Source organism: Furipterus horrens, unplaced genomic scaffold (genome assembly GCF_987537825.1).
Source record: "Furipterus horrens unplaced genomic scaffold, mFurHor1.1.pri manual_scaffold_17, whole genome shotgun sequence".
Lineage (NCBI taxonomy): Eukaryota > Metazoa > Chordata > Mammalia > Chiroptera > Furipteridae > Furipterus > Furipterus horrens.
This window is the reverse complement of record NW_028327187.1, coordinates 48114303-48135453: the sequence shown is the minus strand read 5'-3', so window position 1 is coordinate 48135453 and position 21151 is coordinate 48114303. Positions and strand designations below refer to the sequence as shown.

General features: G+C 37.4%; 1 protein-coding gene across 1 annotated transcript in view; it reads right to left on the bottom strand.

Moving 5' to 3' along the window:
• Positions 1 to 5374, bottom strand: part of DCX (doublecortin) — a 190622-nt gene extending 185248 nt beyond the window's left edge. The window contains exon 1 of the mRNA XM_090264052.1: positions 4995 to 5374. Coding sequence (XP_090120178.1) covers positions 4995 to 5358 — 364 coding nt within the window. The 5' untranslated portion in view covers positions 5359 to 5374. The remainder of the gene's footprint in view (positions 1 to 4994) is intronic.
• Between the last annotated feature and the right edge of the window lie 15777 nt (positions 5375 to 21151).

Genomic DNA, 21151 nt, shown 5'->3' with positions numbered 1-21151 from the left:
CTGAGGACTCCCCAATTCTACTACTAGAAAGACATCAAATATGCTAATTTCTGTAGACCAAGGCTTCCTTGTTCTGATTTTACAACTGTCTGCAACATCTGTTGCTAGAGCTCAAGTGTTTCCTGCACATTCAGTTGCCTGGCACTTGGAGTTGGGTGAGATGTATTACACCTTTACACAGCTGGGTTCCCATTCTGCCACAGTTTCCAAGGACCATTTCCCATCCATTGGGATCCTAAAAGGAAAAATGACTTCAGACTGCCAAGCAAGGTGACAATTTGCTGGAATTGACAAAGTGCTTCAGTGTGAGGGGGTAAGGAAATGAAGTCGTGGAAACACAGCTAAAAGGCAAGAAGGGAACAAGTTATGAGCTCAAGATGATCTAATGTCTACCCCTCTTCACTTTCAGTATGGTTCCATTTTCAAAAACATTAAACATTTATATTTTATCAATGCAAAAGAACTTCTGCCTGGGCTTTCTCCTTTTTTCCCAAGGCTTCATTACTCAAGAAGAAACATTAAATTGTATTTTATTGTTATCATACTTATTAATGATGCATCTCTCCCAGGTATCCTAAAATCTTCCTCTTTGGCAATATACTTGCTTAGTAGTCAGAGAATAAATTGGTGAGAAGGTGTTTTCATCTCATTGGAACAAATGAGCTATGGCAAAGGAATTGAATCATAGCTATGATCACTATACAGCTCAGATTTTCTAACGAGACTGTCTCAGTTCTGAATATTGTGTCCCATGGTCTGCATAATAATGCTCAAAATGTATACCTATAACATTGTTATGTATACTCACATATAAAAATTTTGGGAAAGATTTGGATAGGATATGAGAGGAAGGAAAAATATTCAACAATGAAGACTAAGCAAGACAAAAGGAAGTCACTCATGGATTTCCTTCACTGGGAATACTGCTAATTAAGAACCACATCGTATATGACTTTGCTAAGACCCTTGGTGTAACCAGGGATATGTGGAAAAGCTGATATCAATAAACTGACTTTGATCCCAAATTTTCCCCTTGCTACTTTCAGTATCTAGCAGCAGATAGTAGACTAGAGGCATTAGACAAAGGAGTGCCACAAGGCCAGAGTGATTATTAAATGATTGCTTTTTATTTAATTTCATCTTAGGCTAGATATTTAATAATGTTGCCACTTGAAACTATAATATGTTCTATGCTCCATTATTCCTTTAAGATCTACAAATTTAAAAAAAAAAAAAAAGGTTTCTGCATTCTTAGGAACTCCTAACACTGTAGTTAGCTGAAGGGAACCATTAAGATTACCTAATTCAGTATTTCACAAATCTAAGTGCTCATAAGAATCACCTGGGGAGTTTTGTAAGAACACACATTCTGGAGCCGTAGCCCTGGGGATTCTAATTCAGTAGATCTAGGGTGTGGCCCAGAAATTTATATTTTTCTAAAATTCTAAAAGATTCTTAAAGGCATCCAGGTATGGAAACCAGTGGCCATTCCAATGCCTCACTAACATCATCATCATCATCATCATCATCATCATCATCACCATCATCATCATTTTTACATCACTGACAATAATGGTACCATGTAGCTGTAGTTTTACTTTATCAATGTGCTTTTATATCCATTATTTAATTCTAGCCTTACAATCACCATAATAGATAAGGAAGGTAGGTGTTACTGGTTTCATTTTTTAGATAAGTATATTTACAATAAACACACAATGTATGTTCTATGCATACGTGAAATATTAGTCTTCAATAAAAAATGAAATGTTGATGCATGGTATAACACGAATAAAACTTGACAACATTTTTCTAAGTGAAAGAAACCAGTCACTAAAACATACATAGTGTATTATTCAATTTACATAAAACGCCCAGAATACGAAAATCTGTAGAGACATAAAGCAGATTCATACTTAGAGCTGAAGAGAATAGGGTAAAATAGTCAGTGGCAACTAGTTGCTACAGGGTTTTTCTTTTTTTAAATTTTATTTATTTGTTTGTTTGTTTATTTATTTATTTTAGAAAGAGAGGAAGGGAAGGAGAAAGAGAGGGGGAGAAATACCAATGTGAGAGAGAAACAATTGCCCCAACCAGGGACTAAGCCCACAACTCAAGCATATGCCCTCACCAGGAATCGAACTGATGACCTTTTGCTTGGTGGGATGACGACCAACCAACTGAGTCATACTGGTCAGGTCTGAGTTACTTTTTTAGAGTGACAAAAATTGTCTAAAATTAGATTATGATGATGATTGCACCACTTGGTAAATTTTCCAAAAAATCATCAAATTACACACATAAGTGGATGGATTTTATGGTATGTAAGTTATACCTCAATAAAGCTGTTTGTTTTAGGATGAGTTTTTTAAAAAGCATAGAACATTAGTTACTGTGATGATAATGACAAACCTATGGTTATGTAGCTAATCAGTTATAAAGAGGACACAAACAGTAATTGCTACTCTTTATTGAGTGCTACTGTGTACAAGGAAGAATACTAAACACAATATACATTGTCTTATTTAATTCTCAAAGCAGTTATTCTAACTTTACAAATGAAAAATTGAGATTCAGGCAGTAAAAATGGTTTCCCCAAGGTCACATAGTTAATAGTTGGCAGATCTTGGATTGGAACCAAATCTAATTCCAAAGACTTCTTTTCCCCTTTTTTTTATCTTCTGCTTCTAAGACTAGGGCATGCTTCTAAGACTAGAACCTAATGCCCCTGATTCTTCATCCAAAGATCTTTCTAAACTTTTTCAATTTGAAGTTTCATGAAGAGCAATATATATGGTTTTTTATATCTTTCATTCAACTTCTTCTGAAAGCGACCAAAGTAAGGGACTTCTGCCCTCTATTCCTGGATGAGTACTTCATTCCAAAGGACAAAATTGGAGAGAGAAAAACCCTTTTTCTTTATCTCCCTCATTCTGATGCCTTTTCCTATCTTGCTTTGTGGTAGTGGGAAAACTGGTCACGTTTCTCAACATTATCCCAGAGATACCTCAGAATTTCCTTTACTAAATGGGCAGTACTCAGGAGTGGTGGTGGTGGGGGGACATTGTACAGTCTTCAAAGTTACATTTATTATCTATATTGAACTGAGGTTATTATAACACACACATACACACACAAATCAGGGGGGGGGGCGTGGAGTCAATATCAAGGGCTTGTACCTGAGCAACACATGTTAAAAAATAGATTTGGGGGAAAAAATATATGCATGACAACTTTCTTATATCAAACACAAGAACATTCTAATCATTCTCTGAACACAATGTCACTTGGTTCAGAAGTTTGTTGTAGTGTCTATTACAGCCTTTAGAAGGTAACAGCTAGTGACAATGGGAACATAATGGGTGATTCAGGTTGCTTTGTTTATGAAAATTATTACATAAAAAATACTCAAATTTGACTGAGATGTTTATTTTACAGTGACAAAAACACTTTATTGATTACTCTGTTGGCCAGCTCCCTCAATCTAGCTTGAATCCCTTCTTCCAGTTTTCCCTGGCTCTCTTTTAAGATATACACTAGGATGGCCAATCCTTCAATGTTGAGGAAAAGCCTAGGATTAACCTCTACCTGGCCATCTAATACATGATCAAATAATCTAAGTCTCCCTGGCATTGTTTTCCAAGGTCAGCTATGTAGAAAAACCTTGGACTTGAACCCTGAGATGAAGATTCAGCACCTATATAGACATTGTCTATTATCAATAACTGGCCCCAAATCACTTGACCTGACTTAGAAAAAAGCAGCTGTGTGCAAGAATATGGTCTTGTTCAAGTGAAGCCCTCATGCTTCTTTGTCCAGGAACACAAGACAACTAGAAGCAGCGAAGCAGAGGCGGGGCACTCCCACACCAAGTCACTGAATGTGCTATTTCTCCTTCCTTCTCAGCTGTTTCATAATTTTATTTCCATAGAGATCTGCCTGCTTTAAATTCACCTTTGTTCAGGGAGTGGAAGGAGTGAAGAAAGAAGGCTGTGGTGTGGAGGAGAGGTTGGGCAGGGTCATTTTTATCATCACCACTTCTTGGGACTGTCCTTTAAAGCATTGTGTTCAGATTAAGCTGATCACATATGTTATACCAATTTAAAAGTGGGAGTAGGGAGGCATTCTCAATATAATTTATTTGACCAAGTAAAATATAAGGACGCAGTCCAAGATCTATTTTCTAAATGACTACAGAAAGGACTTCATGAGTGAGCAAGTTTTGGTAAGAGCTGGGCCCCTGTTTTGGGGTGGCTACATAGGTTGTCAGGATTTTCAGCAATCTAGTCATAAAATTCAATTGCAAAACCAAAATGTAGAGAGGATTTAAAAGAATTTAGGTACAGTGAGTCAGTTCCTATTCTAATAGAAGTCTTTATTAAAATACCAGACATACTCACAGCTTTCCTTGGTATTTCTCTTAATGACCTCAGCCTTAGGGACACACCCTGAAGTGGGCTTTCTAGAAGCAACAGCTGAGCAGTGACCACTTACCTAAACGTATAATCCTTTGTGAACATGTCCAGGAAGTCCTGCTTTTAGGATGCATATTTCCATGAGTTACAATTCACAAATAGTCTTTTAGCAGTTCAAAGGGCATTTGCATTTGGGTATATTTTCTTTCTGTTAACCCAACCAAACTTCTTTCCTCATTTAACACCCTGAAAGATTCCATGGTCTGCCTTAATAGCGCTGCTGGGAGGTAATTATTAAGATCTAGAGTAAATGACGCAATTCAGATTTTCCTTTGTAAACCCTGGCTGGTAAGCACAATGCATTATCACCAACATCTACACTTCAACCCCAGCAGAGACTGAAAGCCATTAAGGGTAATAGCTAATGTGTCCGTTGGTGCCTATAGAATCAGAAGCCTGAGCATCAACTTGGGGTTTGACAAATACATTTCCTAATTTATTTCAATAAAATCCAAGAAATGTAACCATAACCAAAGATACCACCTCCCACCAAAGGGCACCACCCACTCTTTGATTTACCTTCCTCCAGTTCATCCATGCTTCCAATTTTCCTGGATCCATCAATGGTATAAATGTAACGCACTCCTTGAGGCAGGTTGATGTTGTCAGACAGGGATCGAGTCAGGTCAGCCAGCAAGGCATCGAAGCTGCGAAAACGGTCAGAGGACACAGCGTACACAATCCCCTTGAAGTAGCGGTCCCCATTGCGGTAGAAACGTACCTTCTTGGCTTTCTTCTCATTGCTCAGTGCCTGCAAGGTTCTGGTTCGGTAGAAGCTACAATGCGCGCTATGAGTGGGGCTAGGCAGCCCATTCATCCGTGAGCCTCGCATGTTCCTGGATGTCTTATCTCTTTCATCAAAATGTCCAAAATCAAGTTCCATATTTTGGTGGAACCTCAGAGACCTGAGTGTTGAAAAAAAGGGTCAGGATGAAAAAAGGCAGGGGGGAGGAGAGGGAGAGGGAGAGGGAGAGAGAGAGAGAGAGGAGAGAGAGAGGGAGAGAGAGAGAGAGAGAGAGAGAGAGAGAGAGAGAGAGAGAGAGAGAGAGAGAGAGAGAGAGAGGGAGAGAGAGAGATAAAAAGAAAAAAGAAGAAAAAGCAGTGGGGGAGAAAAAAAAATCAAATATTAGCCAGAACCAGAGCTGCAATCTGCTGCTTGTGAAAAGAACTGGTTGAAAAAAGCCAGTGACCCATCTGCTGCTTGCCCCTGAGCTGCAGGAATATTGATCTTAATAAAGAAGAAGGAGGGGCTAAGGGAGTGCTGATGGTTGTGGGGGCTGGGTTGAGACACAGAAAGAGGCACTTTTGGCACTGTTCCAAAGAGAGGAGGCGGGGGTATTTTGAAATAGCTTAAAATCCTGAGACCTACTGACTGGCTCCTATCAAATTGTAACTTCAGGCTAAATACATTAAAACTGGCATCTGTTTCCTCACACATGCTCATGTGACTAACAATTGTAAGTGAATCCATTACCTAACAAAATTACCCCCCTTCAAGGCTAGCATCTCCAGCTTAGGAAGCAATTTTTGGATCTCAGTAAAATGACTACAAAGGGGAATGTTTTAATATTATTCCAAATTCTTTCTTACTCTAATGTGTGTATACACTGCTCCCCACCCCAGAATAAACTAGGATTCTCCTTTAAAGGGACAGACTCCAGGGAATAGCCAATGTCTTTGTGCTATTCATCAAACCCTTTCCCCACCAAGCTGGTGCAGCTATCCAACATTGATAATGAATAAGCTGGGGGGAAGTGATTAAAAAAAATAGTTATTTGACAAGTTGTTAGCTTTGTTTCCCTCTTGTACAATGTTTGGTCACAAAATCCTTTTCTAGTTTTTTTAGATGCTTTATCCCCTCCCTACTGATGCATTCCTGCCTCTTAATGGAATAATTTAACTGTTGAAAGATTCCCAAATGAGTCCCTCAACAGCATATGTGACCTTTAAAACAAGCACACCTTTCATTGTTCTGAATTTCTACTCTGACTGAAGGGGCATTTTGCCCTCACAGCAGACAATTCACCTCAAACTTGTCTATTGTCTAGGTGTGTAACCAGATTAAAAAAAAAATGGTCATCTGTCAGATTTGCTCTCCCCTCTTCTGTTGAACCAAAAATGAAAGAAAGAAAGAAAGAGGGAAAGAAAGAAAAAGAAAGAAAGAAAGAAAAAATAAATCACAACATGAAACCAAATGCGACAGAAGTCTCAAATGCTAGCACAAGCAAAGGTAGTGACAGCTTAGGAAATGAACTATTAACATGCATGTCACAGATGGGGATAAAAAAGACTCACAAAGCAAGAAGGACTCAGCTGCTATACATTGTCACATTGAGGTATTTGCAAGGGACCAGGAGGACAGGAGATAAAAGAGGACTGGTGCCTAGTAGGTTTACCAGGCTTCGTCCCCTTTTTCTTCCAATGTCACCATGACCTGTGCTGAGCTCAGCATTGTCTCTGTCAGACAACCTGCAGTAGTAAGAGACCCCACCTCTTCAAGACAAGTAGCAAGCATTTCCCCAAGGCTTGCTGTAATGCTTGGCTTTACTCTAGTGTCAGGGATTGGTATTACTCTAAATCAACATCATGGTGAAAACAAAGAAACATCAAACTCACTTTTCCAAAGGAAAATTTCAGGTAGAAGCTTAAGGAAAAATCCTATAATAAGGCAAGGTCAGGGGAGGAGAGAGCGAGAGCGAGAGAGAGAGAGAGAGAGAGAGAGAGAGAGAGAGAATGAATGAACTTTGCCTTGTGCCTTTCCCATTTGACATCTGTTACATTCTGCCCAAAAATAACTCGAAAGCCCCACTCACCGGTTTTCTGCTGGTTGGGTGGAGATGCTGAGAGAAAGAAAACCAATCTCCCTATGCCTTTGTTGTCTGAGCTCCAAGCAAGAAATTCCTGCCAGGGTGGATAGATGCCTTCTAGGTCCTAGTGCCTTGTTCGGCTTTTCCCCTATATTCAGGCTTAGTGAATCCTCCCTAACCTCCTATGATTAATTACATGTTATTTTTCAATTCACAGGTTGCATTAACAGCTAGAAAGGTTTCATTTATAACCAACAGGAAATTGTATGGTAGCAAAAAGATTTCACAGGCAAATTTAGAATGCTCTAATGAGCAATGTGCTAGCCTTTTCTTTTAGGGAATTGGAAATTTCACTTGGTCAAAACCTTGGCTTAATCTGCCTGAAAGCTGGACTCAATCAATCCAGGCTTCTTAGAAATTGTTACTCCCTTCCTTTCACCTTCTTGAGAGAAAATAACCAAATCAGCAAATTCTTTAAGGAATTTTAGTTCATGCATCCAACAACTGGGTGTTTTTTAAATAAGGACAGTGGAGTAGAGTAACAGGGAGTAGAAAAGATAAGACAAAGGAAAAGAGTCCCAGAATTTCAAGGGGGATAAAGTGGAAAAAGACCCCAAAGACATTTTAGGTTCATGTAATAATTTGATTAATGGGATCTGTGACATTTAATTTTGAGAGTTTGAAAGTTCAGATCCAACCCAGAGAGCTTTCTATGTGAAGTGAGTATGATGGCTGCAAGATAGATATTAACAGCTTTCTCCTTAAACTGCCTATTTGTTACCAATTGGCTTTTTTATATCAAATATGTTATAAAGGGCAAGGAAATATCCAAATTGAATTTATTAAATCTAGCCAAACTATAAGACAAAAGAAGAGAAAAGTGAGAGACTAAAGTGGGGTAGTCTACCATTTTCATAACTGAGGCTACATGATGCATTAATATTTAAGTCTTGAATGATCATGGTTCCATTTTTACTTGGCTTCTGGGAAGCTCAGAGATATTAGCATGCTCAGTAATTGTCTTATGTCTGATTCCTAGTACAATTAATCCTCCTTTTTATAAATAGCTGCTGCTGCTGATTTACAACTAAGCACTTTTTGCGCATGTGTTTCACTGTAAGCTACCTCAAAGTGGGATTAAAAATACGATTTTTCTTCTCTGAAAAGTGTTGGCTCAGCAAAGCCTAAGCTATCTATGTTAGCTGGGTGCTCAGCCTCAAGTGTACAATGTACACAGTCAAGTCCTCCTTGCTGTTGCTCTCCTTATTTCTAAATAAGTCCCTGAGGTAACTGCATGTGTCTCTCCTGTTCTCTTCCATTGTTTCTGCCTCACATTGTGACCACCTCTTGAAAAGCCTGGGTTATTTAAGTCAGGGGCACAGAAATATAAAGAGATGGGAGCAGGAAAAATGGAAATTCCAACCAATGGTTGAAAATTCCTTGTCCAGAAAAGCCAATGTCTTAAATATTTTTTTCTTACACAACATAAGTATTCTGTAAATATAACAATTAATTTTGCATTAAACTAAAAATCATTTTACTTCCACTAAGGATATAAGAATGGACAGGATTTTAAAACTTAAACATAAAGGATTTGGAATAGATTTTAGAGAAAATTTCCTCATCATATAAGATTTGTAACACTACAGTAGAAGTTGCAAATGTGTTTTCTTTCCTTTTTAAAAGTTTTTATTGATTATGCTATTAAGGTTGTCCCAAATTTTCCCCCTTTTTCCCCTCCACTCAGCACTCCTATACCTTACTTTACATTCCCATGGCTATTCTGTAACTACCTATTTGTACTTCTTAATCCTGTCACCTCTTCACTTATTCTCCTACATCCCTTCCCAACTGGCAACCATCAAAACACTCTCCATACCTATGTTTCTGTTTCTTTTCTGCTTGTTTGCTTAGTCTGTTCTTTAGATTCAATTGTCTAATGTTATGCATTTATTGCCATTTTAATGTTCATGGCTTTAATCTTTTTCTTTTTTATTTTATTTTATTCTTTTAATTTTATTTTTTGTTTTTTCTTTTTATTTTATTTTATTTTATTATTATTATTTTTTTAATTTTATTTTTTGGTTATTCAATTACAGTTGTCCCATTTTTCCCCCATTGCTCCCCCCTCCCAGCCCATCCCTTCTCCCACAATTATATCCCTCCCCGTTGTCCATGTCCATGAGTCATTTATACACGTTCCTTGACTAAACCCTTCCTTTACTTATCCCCCTTCCTTCCCACCCCCTCCCCCCTATTGACTGTTATTCTGTTCCTTGTCCTATTCAGTTCATTTGTTTATGTTGTTCTTTAGTTTCCTGTATTAGGTGATATCATTTGGTATTTTTCTTTCATTGTCTGGCTTATTTCACTAAGCATAATTCTCTCTAGTCCCATCCATGTTGTCACAAATGGCAGGAGTTCCTTCTTTCTTTCTGCTACACAGTATTCCATTGTGTAAATGTACCACAGTTTTTTGATCCACTCATCTACAGATGGGCACTTCAGCTGTTTCCAGCACTTGGCTCTTGTAAACAGGGCTGCTATGAACATAGGGGTGCATAAGTTCTTTTGAATTAGGGTTTTAGGATATTTCGGGTATAATATTAGCAGTGGAATCACTGTTTCAAAAGGCAGTTCCACTTTTAGTTTTTTGAGGAAATTCTATATTGTTTTCCATAATGGCTGAACCAGTCTGCATTCCCACCAACAGTGCACTAGGGTTCCCATTTCTCTACATCCTCGCCAGCAGTTGTTGTTTGTTGATTTGTTGATGATGGCCATTCTGACTGGTGTAAATGGTGTCTCATTGTGGTTTTTATTTGCATCTCTCTGATGGCTAGTGATGTTGAGCATTTTTTCATATGCCTCTGGACCCTCTGTATATTCTCCTTAAAGAAGTGTTCAGGTCCTTTGCCCATTTTTTAATTGGGTTGTTTGTCTTCTTTGTGTTGAGATGTGCAAGTTCTTTATATATTTTGGAGATCAAACCCTTGTCTGATGCATCATTGGCAAATATGTTTGCCCATATGGTTGGTCCCCTTTTCATCTTGCTGATGTTTTCTTTTGTTGAGCAGAAAGTCTTTAGTTTGATGTAGTCCCATTTGTTTTTTCCTTTATTTCCCTTGACTTAGGAGATGTATCAGTGAAAATATTGTTACGTGGGATATCTGAAATAAGGATTTTTAACATTTCATATAATAATGGTTTGGTGATGATCAACTCCTTTAGCTTTTTCTTCTCTAGGAAGCTTTAAAAAAAAGGAAATAAAAGCTCAATTTTAAATAACTTTGTTGGATAGAATAATCTGGGTTGTAGGTCCTTGCTCTTCATCACTTGGAATCCTTCTTGCCAGTCCCTTCTAGCCTGCAAAGTTTCTTTGGAGAAATCAGTGGACAATCTTACAGGAACTCCCTTGTATGTAACTAACAGCTTTTCTCTTGCTGCTTTTAAGAATCTTTCTTTAGCCCTGGCTGGTGTGGCTCAGTAGATTGAGTACCGGCCTGCGAATCGAAAGGTCACCAGTTTAATTCGCAGTCAAGGCACATGCCTGTGCCACAGGTCAGGTCCCCAGCTGGGGGAGTGTGAGAGGAAACTGAGAGATACGTTTCTTGTACATTGATGTTTCTCTCCTTCTCCCTACCTCACCCTCTCTCTAAAAATAAACAAATAAGATTTTTTAAAAAAGATTCTTTATCTTTAACCTTTGGCATTTTAATTATGATGTTTCCTGGTGTGGTCCTCTTTGCCTCTATCTTTTTTGGGACTCTCTGTGCTTCCTGGACTTGCATATCTATTTCCTTTACCAAATTAGGAAAGTTTTCTTTTATAATTTTTTCAAATAGATTTCTGATTTCTTGCTGTTTTTCTTCTCCTTCTGGAACAGCTATAATACGAATGTTGGAATGCCTGAAGTTGTCCCAGAGGCTCCCTACACTATCCTTGATTTTTTTGGATTCTTTTTCTTTTCCTGCTGTACTTATTGGATGTCTTTTTCTTCTTTATGTTCCAAATCATTGATCTGATTCTCAGCTTCATGTACTTCACTGTTGGTTCCTATAAATTTTCCTTTATTTCAATTAGTATCTCCTTCATTTCTGATTGGGTCATTTTTATGCTGTTGAAGTACCCACTGAGTTCCTTGAGCATCCTTATAACCAGTATTTTGAACTTGGCATCTGATAGATTGCTTATCTCTATTTTGTTTAATTCTTTTTCTAGAGTTTTGTTCTGTTCTTTCATCTGGGCCATATTTCTTTGTCTCCTCATTCTGGCAGTCTCCTTGTATTTGTTTCTATGTATTATGTACAGCTGCTATTACTCCATGTCTTGGTAGCATGGCCTAATGTATTAGGTGTAGGGTCCCTACACCTGTAGAGTCCAGTGGCAGAGCATCACCTGATCCCCAGGCTGGGTAGTCAAGGTGCACACTCAGTGTGGGCTGAATATTCCCTCCCCTCGTAGTTAAGTTGATTTACTGTCAGCAGGTCAGTGGGAGGAATTTACCCAGTCCAAACAGCTGGCAGGACTTGCTGTGACTCCTGGCCAGCAATCACCTCCCTTCATGTTTGGGTGGTGGTGCTCTAACATGGTTTGTAACTGGGTGTGCAGGCTCTGGAGTTTTTTGGATGGTGCAAACTAAGGTCTGCCTCCACCTGTGTTCTGTCTAGGAACCCTTGGCATAAGCTATAGAGCAATATTTAGATGGCTGCTGCTAGTGGCAGAACTGGAGCTATTCAGTAAGCTCAGCTGTTGCTTGTTTGACCATATTTAGGATGGTCTAGCCCTTCATATGGAAAAGCCACTGTTACCAGCTTGGGTAGGCCAGTAATTTGACTAGGGCAGAGTCTTAGGTAATTGTCAGGCCAGGACTTACCATGTGAACCAGGTTGACAGACACTCAGATATAGTGCCACTATACTGTGGCTCTGTGTATGGGAGGGCTCAGAAAAGGAACAATGCTGTTGTCTGCAGTTCTGTCTGGAAGGAAGCTCTCCCCGAGCTCTCGCTCTGAAGCAAGACACTTCAGTTCCTCCCCTTATGCCACTGATGCCCTTCAAGGTACTTCCCTGGTGCTGGACCCCAGGAGGAGTGAGTCTGAGTAAGTCGGAAAATCCTGCAGTTTCTTCTACTCACCCAACCCCCACTTGTTTTTACTGCCAGAAGTTATGGGTATTTATCTTCCTGGCACTGGAACCCTGGGATGGGTGGTCTGGTGTGGAGCTGAGATCCCTCGTTCCCAAAATATCCCTCCATTTTATATCCACCACACATGAGTTAAGGACCAGCCCATTCTGTATCTTCACCCCTCTGTCCTTCCTATCTGCCTGGATAAATATAGTTTCTTTAATTCCTTAGTTGTTGGACTTCCATACAGCATGATTTTCTGACAGTTCTGAGTGACAATTATTCTATAGTTTAGCTGTAATTTTGGTGTGGTTGTGCGAAGAGGTGAACTGAGTTTACCTTAGCCACCATCTCGACCAGAAGTCACAAAATATTTTTAAGAGATAATCTAGAATAGATTACTTTGTTTGCTTTACATACACCAGAAAACAGAGGGGTGAACAAAATCAATGTTTCTCAGTGTGAGGTATGTGCACGTTAATAGGTATTCTTTAAAAACAGATAAAAAGGCCCTGGCTGAGCTGCTCAGTTGGTTGGAATGTTGTCTGGTGCACCAAAATGTCATAGGTTTAATCTCAGTCGAGATGCATATTTAGATTGTGGGCTCAATCCGTTGTTGGGGCCCATGTATGAGAGGCAACTGATCAATGTTTCTCTCTCACATATCTCTCCCCCCAACACACACTCCTCTCTCTCTCTCTCTCAAGTCAATAAACATATTGTTGGGGGAGGATTTAAAAATAAATTAAATTAAATTAAAAACAGAAAGAGGGTTCTGTGTTCAAAAATGTTTCAAAAGTAATGGGTTACACAAAATTAGTTTTCTTTATCACGAAATTTCTCAGGGCCTTTAATACATTTAAAATATGCCACAAGTCTCCATAAAGACAACTTAGTATAAATAGCTTACAATTTCTAAAAACTCAGAAGCCCTCTCTGCCCCCACCCACCCCAGCCTCAAGTATCTCATGGACTAATGTTATGTGGAAAAATTTCTTTTTAATTTATTTATTGTTTTTCTATTACAGTTGTCCCACTTTTTCCCTTACTGTTCCCCCCACCACACCCAGCCCTTTTCCCACAGTCAATCCCCACCCCATTATCCATGTCCATGGGTCATTTATACTAGTTCCTTGACTAGATCCTTCCCCTTCTTCCCTCTTTTCTTCCCTTCCTCCCTGGTCACTGTCAGTCTGCTCCTTGTTTACATGCCTCTGGTTCAATTTTGCTCATCTGTTTGTGTTGTCATTAGTTTTCTGTATTAGGCAAGATCATATGATATTTGTCTTTCACTGCCTGGCTTATTTTGCTAAGCATAATTCTCTCCATTTTCATCTATGTTGTTACAAATAGTAGGAGTTCCTTCTTTCTTTCTGCTGTGTAGTATTTCATTGTGTAAATGTACCACAGTGTTTTGATCCACTCATCTACAGATGAGCACTTAGGCTGTTTCCAGCACTTGGCTATTGTAAATACCATTGCTATGAACATAGGGTTGCATAGCTTCTTCTGAATTGGTGTTTCAGGATTCTTAGGGTATAATCCTAGCAATAGAATTGCTGGCTGAAAAGGCAGTCCCATTTTTAGTTTTTTTGAGGAAATTCCATACTGTTTTCCATAGTGGCTGCACCAGTCTGCATTCCCACCAACAGTATACTAGTGTTGCCTTTTCTCCACATCCTCACCAGCACCTGTTGTTTGTTGATTTATTAATCATGGCCATTCTGACCAGTGTGAGGTAGTACCTCATTGTGATTTTAATTTGGATCTCTCTGATGGCTACTGATGTTGAACATTCTTTCATATTCGTATGGGCCCTCGTGTCCTCTTTGTAGAAGTGTTTGTTCAGATACTTTGCCCATTTTTTAATTGGATTGTCAGTATTCTTGGTGTTGAGTCATGTAAGTTCTTTAAATATTTTGGAGATAAAAGCCTTGTCTGATGTATCATTGGCAAATACATTTTCCTGTGCAGTTGGTTCTCTTTTCATCTTGCTGATGTTTTCTTTTGCTGAGCAGAAACTCTTTAGTTTGATATAGTGTGGAAAAATTTTTTGCAAAAACTGGGCTGGATCATCTCACAAATATATTCTTCTCAAAGAACATTCAGCTTTTCATCAAGACTTTTTCTTCCCTGTCTTCAGAGAAGGATCATTGGCAGAAGAAAATGTCTCAGGCATGAGTCCAGGGGAAAAGTATTTTTATGTATAGAATTCATTGTTGAAGATCAAGGAAGTATTATGGTTAAAGGTTCAATGATTGAAGGAAAAGTACAAAAACCTATTGTGGAAAATATAAAAGTAAAACCTTCTGAGTAATTATGTTGTGCCCATTACCACAGACAAGATATAGAGTAGGAGACATTAGTCAGTGCTCTTAAGGGGCTTGAATATTCATTGAGGAGACAGGACGAGAATATGTATTTTGAAAAAATAATGCAGGAGAAGGACTTAGATCTTTCTTGATATGCTATTATCAAGATTACTCAAACTCAGCTAAAAGATCAGGGTAAGGAAACAAGACCATCCATCATACACACACACACACAGAATCATTAGTTCATATTATCAAAAAACAGATAGTAGGATCTGGAGTAGGGTAATGTAAGGAGACAGGAAGTGATGGAAATATATACAAATTGTTTATGGAGACCACAAAACTATAAAGCACTTAGGAATAAACCCAACAAATATATGTAAGAACTTTATTAAGAAAAATCAGGAAACCAACCACATGGGAAAACATATTTGCCAATGATACCTCAGACAAGGGTTTGATCTTCAAAATATATAAAGAACTTACACATCTCAACACAAAGAAGACAGAGAGCCCAATTTAAAAAATGGGCAAAAGACCTGAACAAACACTTCTCCAAGGAGGATATACAGAAGGTCCATAAACACAAGAAAGAATGCTCAACATCACTAACCATAAGAGAGATGCAAATAAAAACCACAATGAGATACCACTTTACACCAGTCAGAATGGCCATTATCAACAAATCAACAAACAACAAGTGCTGGTGAGGATGTGGAGAAATGGGAACCCTACTGTACTGTTGATGGGAATGCAGACTGGTGCAGCTACTATAAAAAAACAATATAAAATTTCCTCAAAAAACTAAAAATGGAACTGCCTTTTGAAGCATCAATTCCACTGCTAGGATTATACCCAAAGAATCCTGAAACCCCAATTCAAAAGAACCTATGCACATCTATGTTCATAGCAGCACTGTTTACAATAGCTAAGTGCTGAAAACAGCCTAAGTGCCCAACTGTAGATGAGTGGATTAAAGAACTGTGGTACATTTACACAATGGAGTACTATGCAGCAGAAAGAAATAAGGAACTCCTGCCATTTGCGACAACATGGATGGAACTAGAGAGAATTATGCTTAGTGAAATAAGCCAGGCAATGAAAGAAAAATACCAAATGATATCACCTAATACAGGAGACTAAGGAACAACACGAACAAATGAACTAAACTGAACTAGGAACAGAATAACAGTTATCAAGGGAGAGAAGGGAGGGAGAGAAGGAAGATAAGTAAGGGAAGGGTTTAGTCAAAAAACATGTATAAATGACTCATGGACAGGGACAACGGGGGGGATATGAGTGTGGGAGAAGGGGGCTGGATGGAGGGGAGCAATGGGGGAAAATGGGACAACCTTAATTGAAAAACAATAATAAAAAATTTAAAAAATCAGAATTATTGAAGAACATAACAGAACCTACAAATAAATCTAGAGCCAGACCATTCTAATGAATGGCAAAATGCAATATTGTATGCATACCAATCCTCCTCAGAGTAATCTATATAAAGTAATTCAAATTAAAATCCCCAACAGAACTTTTTGTAAATTTCACAAATATTAGTTCTTGTGAAATATCTATTATGATGAATAAATTAGTAAACATATGTAAAGTGCTTAGAACAAACCATAGCACATATTATGTATAAGTATTAACTTTATTATCCCCTAAATATACACAAACCAACTCCCTCACTTCTTTCAAGCCTTTGTCCAAATATCAACTTTTTAATTTGACCAACATAGAACACCCTATTTAAAGTTACAATTATTCCTCCCAACTCAGCACTCCCAATTTCCCTTATACTGCTCAGTTTTTTGCCATAATACTTGTCATCTTCCAACATACTACATAATATACTAATTTATTATGTTTATTATATATCTCCCCAAAGTATAATACGAACTCCACAAGGGCAGAAATATTTTAACAGTTTTAATAAAATATAATTCACAATACCATTAGTAATAGCTTTAATACTGTATTCAAAGTGCCTAGAACAATGTTTAGAAAATAGCCGGTATAGGTTTTTGTTTACTTAGATAGAATAAGGAAAGAATGGGCTATTCCATAGATGCTACTGGGACAATTAACTTTCATATAGAAAAAATTAAATTAAATCTTCACCTCATAACATACATAAAAATAAACTCCAGATGTTTTAAAGACCTTATTATAAAGAACAGAACTTAAAAATTTTTAGAATAAAATCTAGGAGACTCTCTTTAAATCCTTAAGATATAAGATATTTTCTTAACCAAGATGCGAAAAGCAGAAATCTTATAGAAAAATATTGGTAAGTGACTATTCTAAGGAACCCATCTGTATCAGTGTACCAGCTGACCTTGTTGTAAGAGTCTATGTTCGACTTTAGTGAATTTTTTTTGAAGACTCTTTCAATGCATTTGCCCATATCATGATGGGTGATTTACAAGCACACTTGCCCACACCGCGCTGAGTGTTCAGCAGTTTTTGACCAAAAACAGCATGATTCCTATTCCCCACCCAATAGGAATATTCCTATTCCTCTTCACCCAATCTCAACCTGAGGGACTTTTTTGTTTGTTTCCCCAGGTGAAAAAAGTCCTCAGAGAGAAATGTTTTGCTGATGTGGAAAAGGTGAAAGAAACTAAAAGCAACAGAAACACTAAAAGGAATCAAAATCAAAGAGTTCAAAAACTGTTTTTTGAGCAGTGGGAAAAAAATCTCCATAGGTATATTTCATCAGATGGAGGGTACTTTGAAGGTGACTGAAGTTTAAACATGTAAGAATAAATATACTATGTTTTATAAATTAATTCCAGTGTTTTTTGGGTCTCCTCTTGTAGATGAATTCTTTGTCAGATATGTAGTTTGAAAATATTCTCACAATATGTATTTTGTGCTTTCATCCTCTTAACATGATCTTTAATGGAGCAAAACTTTTTAATTTGTTCACTTTTTTGTAGATTGTGCGTTTGATGTCAAGTCTAAGAAATCTTCATGAAGTGTAGTTCCTGAAGTTTTCTCCTATATCATATACTCAAGGCTTTATAGATGTATATTTTACATTAAAATCTATGATATTTTTGAGCTAATTTTTATATGAGGTGCAAGGTTTAGATCGTAGGTTTTGTTTGTTTGTTTGTTTTTGTCTATAAATATGAAATTGCTCTAGCACCATTTGTTGAAAAAGATTATTTTTCCTCCACTGAATTGCTTTTTCACTTTTGTCAAAAGTCAATTGGGTATATATATGTAAGCCTATTTCTGTGTTCTCTATTCTAGCCCATAGATTTATGTGTGTGTTCTTGTTCCAATATTAAATAATCTTCATTTCTATAGCTATAAAAGTTTTGAAATCAGGTAAACTGATTTCTCCCATTTTATTCTTTTTCTTTAAAATTGTTTTTGTTATTCTAGCTTATTTACCTTTCCATACAAATTTTATAATAATCTTGGTTGTATTTATAAAATATCTTGCTGAGATTCTTGGTAGGAATTGTGTTAAACCTATATGTCGATTTGAATAGAATTTATACCTTTACTATATTGTCTTCCTACCCCTGGCTGGTTTGGCTCAGTGGATTGAGCGTCGGCCTGCGAGCTAAGTGTCGCTGGTTCAATCTTCCAGTCAGGGCACATCAGAGAAGGAAAACTCTGATTCCAAAAATCCTCCACTGCCTTGCGGCATACCTCTTTAGGGGAAAGGCTAAGGGAGTAAACCCCGACAGAAAATCCGGAGCCAGAGTCCCTAAGGCGGTTTGACGTTGTAGTCAACACCGGCAACTCCTGCGGCGCACCTGAAGCCAAGCTGTATTGACTCAGTCTTTCCCTTGGACCCTTCAGCTGCGAAGAGAGGGGGGGTCTGCTGCATGGGCAACAGCAGACCCTCCATATCACCCTGCCCAGGCTCTGTAGCTTCAGCTTCACTGGAGAGGACACTCCAGCGTCATCGCAAGAGTCGATTCAACACGGGAGGAGACAGATACCGTGTCACTCCCGAGTCGGACTGCACAACCATTCTCGGCGGTGCAGATAGACTCTTAAGAAGCTACACCATCGTCTCTCGAGACGGACGGCTGCCGACAATATTGTCTTCCAATTCATATACATGGTATGACTCTCCATTTATTTACATCTTTTTTGATTCAGCATACACTTCCTATACATGTTTTGTTTGGTATATTTCTATTTATTTTTTTAAAAGATTATAAATGTTACACTATTTAAATTTTGCTTTCCACATGTTGTTAGTATATTGAAACACAATTGATTTTTGTATGTTGATCTTATATTTTGTAACCATGTTGAATTCACTTATTCATTTCAGAAGTTTTTGTCATTATATTGATATTTTCTATACATATTACTATGTCATCTGCAAATAGACAGTTGAATTTATTCCTTTCAAAGCAGAATGTATTTTATTTCCATTTTTTGTCTTATTGCACTGGCCAACATTTCTAGTTCTGCATTGCATAACATGGGGAGAATGGACATCCTTAGCTTATTCTTAATCTTAGCTTGAAAGTGTTTAGCCTTTCAGCATTAAGTGTGAAATTAATAGTGAGCTTTTGTGTTTGTGTTTGTTTTTGTTTTTGTAAGTGTTCTGCATCAAATTGAACAAGTTTCCCTCAATTCTTAGAGTTTCCTAAGGGTGTTTTTTTTTTATTATTATTATAAATGGCTGATGAATATTGCCAAATGACTTTGTGCATCTATTTATTTTATCATGTAATTTTTATTCTGTAGTCTGTTAATATGATTGATTATATAGATTTTCAAAATCTGTACAATTTTGCTTGTCATATATTTCTTAATGATTTTTTAATTTGAAGCAAATATAAAGTAATTTTTGTATTTCTTCAAAATAATAACAAAAAATTCCACAGACAAATAAAAACTTATAGTATTAGCAATCAGGTAATTAAGAAAATATTTAGTAGTTGTACATATAGCCACATAGGCAAACAAAAGTTAGAAAGTACAGTAGTATTCAACTCTGGCTTCTCAGTAGAATCAAATGGAAAGCTTTTACAAAATAATCTTGACTGTGATTTAATTGATATTGTGTGGTTTCCAAGCATTATTTTTTTAAAGTTACCTTGGTAATTATCTTGTACAGCCAAGGTTGAGAACCACTGGTATAGTAGAAAGAATCTAATAAGGTGGATTTTGGAGTCAGATCTGAATTCAAATCAGAGCCTCACAGCTTATTAGTTGCATGGCCTTGAGCGAATCAGTGGCATTTGTCTATAAAATAAATATAATGTAAGGGTTGTTTTGAAAATTAAACAAATCATATGTAAAATTTCTAGTAGTATGCATGGTATGTATAAAAATATACATACCAGACTCCCAGAATACAGAAGTATCATATACAACTTATGGAAAGTATTCAAAGAGAGCAACCACACCCTTTTTGCCTTTTTTTCCCCATCCTACTGGCTGAAGTGTAACATGATTTTTGTTTGAGCAGCTGTCTTATACCAGAAAGTAAAATCCAAGTATTGAGAATGGCAGAACAACAAGACATATCGGAGTCTGGTGATCATAAAGCAACCATATCAGCCCTGGGAAACTTTCTTACTAGTTTTGTTATGTAATAGAGAAATATACATACACTTCCCTTGAGCCACTGCTATTTATAGTTTCTTCACTTGCTTTATTCTAACTGACACAACATAAAAATGATTCAACATATAGTTATTATCTAAATCACTCTTGGTGAGCTAAAAACTGAGAAGAATCCTTGTAATATGAGAGGTAGATGGTTTCTGATTAAAGAAGAAAACCACAACCCAGTATGTACATAGGAAAGCATGGTAGAATATTCTTATAGATGATTAAAGTACCCCAGGAGTTTTCCATACCAAAAGGTAAAATGTAGGATGTAAGAGTGATCTTAGAGGCAACTACTCAATATCAGAGGAAGGAAATCCAGAATAAGCAGCTTCTGTCTATCCCTCTTTTTACCACATGGACCAGCAAGCAGTAACAGAGTGATCTGTCTTCAAGTGAAAGGAGTGAGTATAGGAGCTTAAGGCCATGAGATAGCCTAGTATTCTGGGTGATGGTTAATGACCAAGTAGATGTAGATGTATGTATGAGAAATAAAGAGGCACAAAGATTCACCAAGGAACCCTTTTTATGGCATCATGTTCTCCATCTTACACAATCCGATTGAAAAAAAAAAAAAAAACCCAGCTACATCTATTCCCTTTATTCTCTGAAACAAGCTGCATAAATAGAGGGAACAGACAGTCTAAAAAGAAATCTAAACTAAAGAGAGAAGCATTTACTAAGATAATCACCAGACATTTAAGCAAATCAAATACCATGAAATGAAGACAATGAACTCAACAAATAAAAGGACTTTCACCAGAAACCAGAGTGAATGGAGTCCTCAGAACACAAATATAAAATGATAATCTCATAATTATAAGAA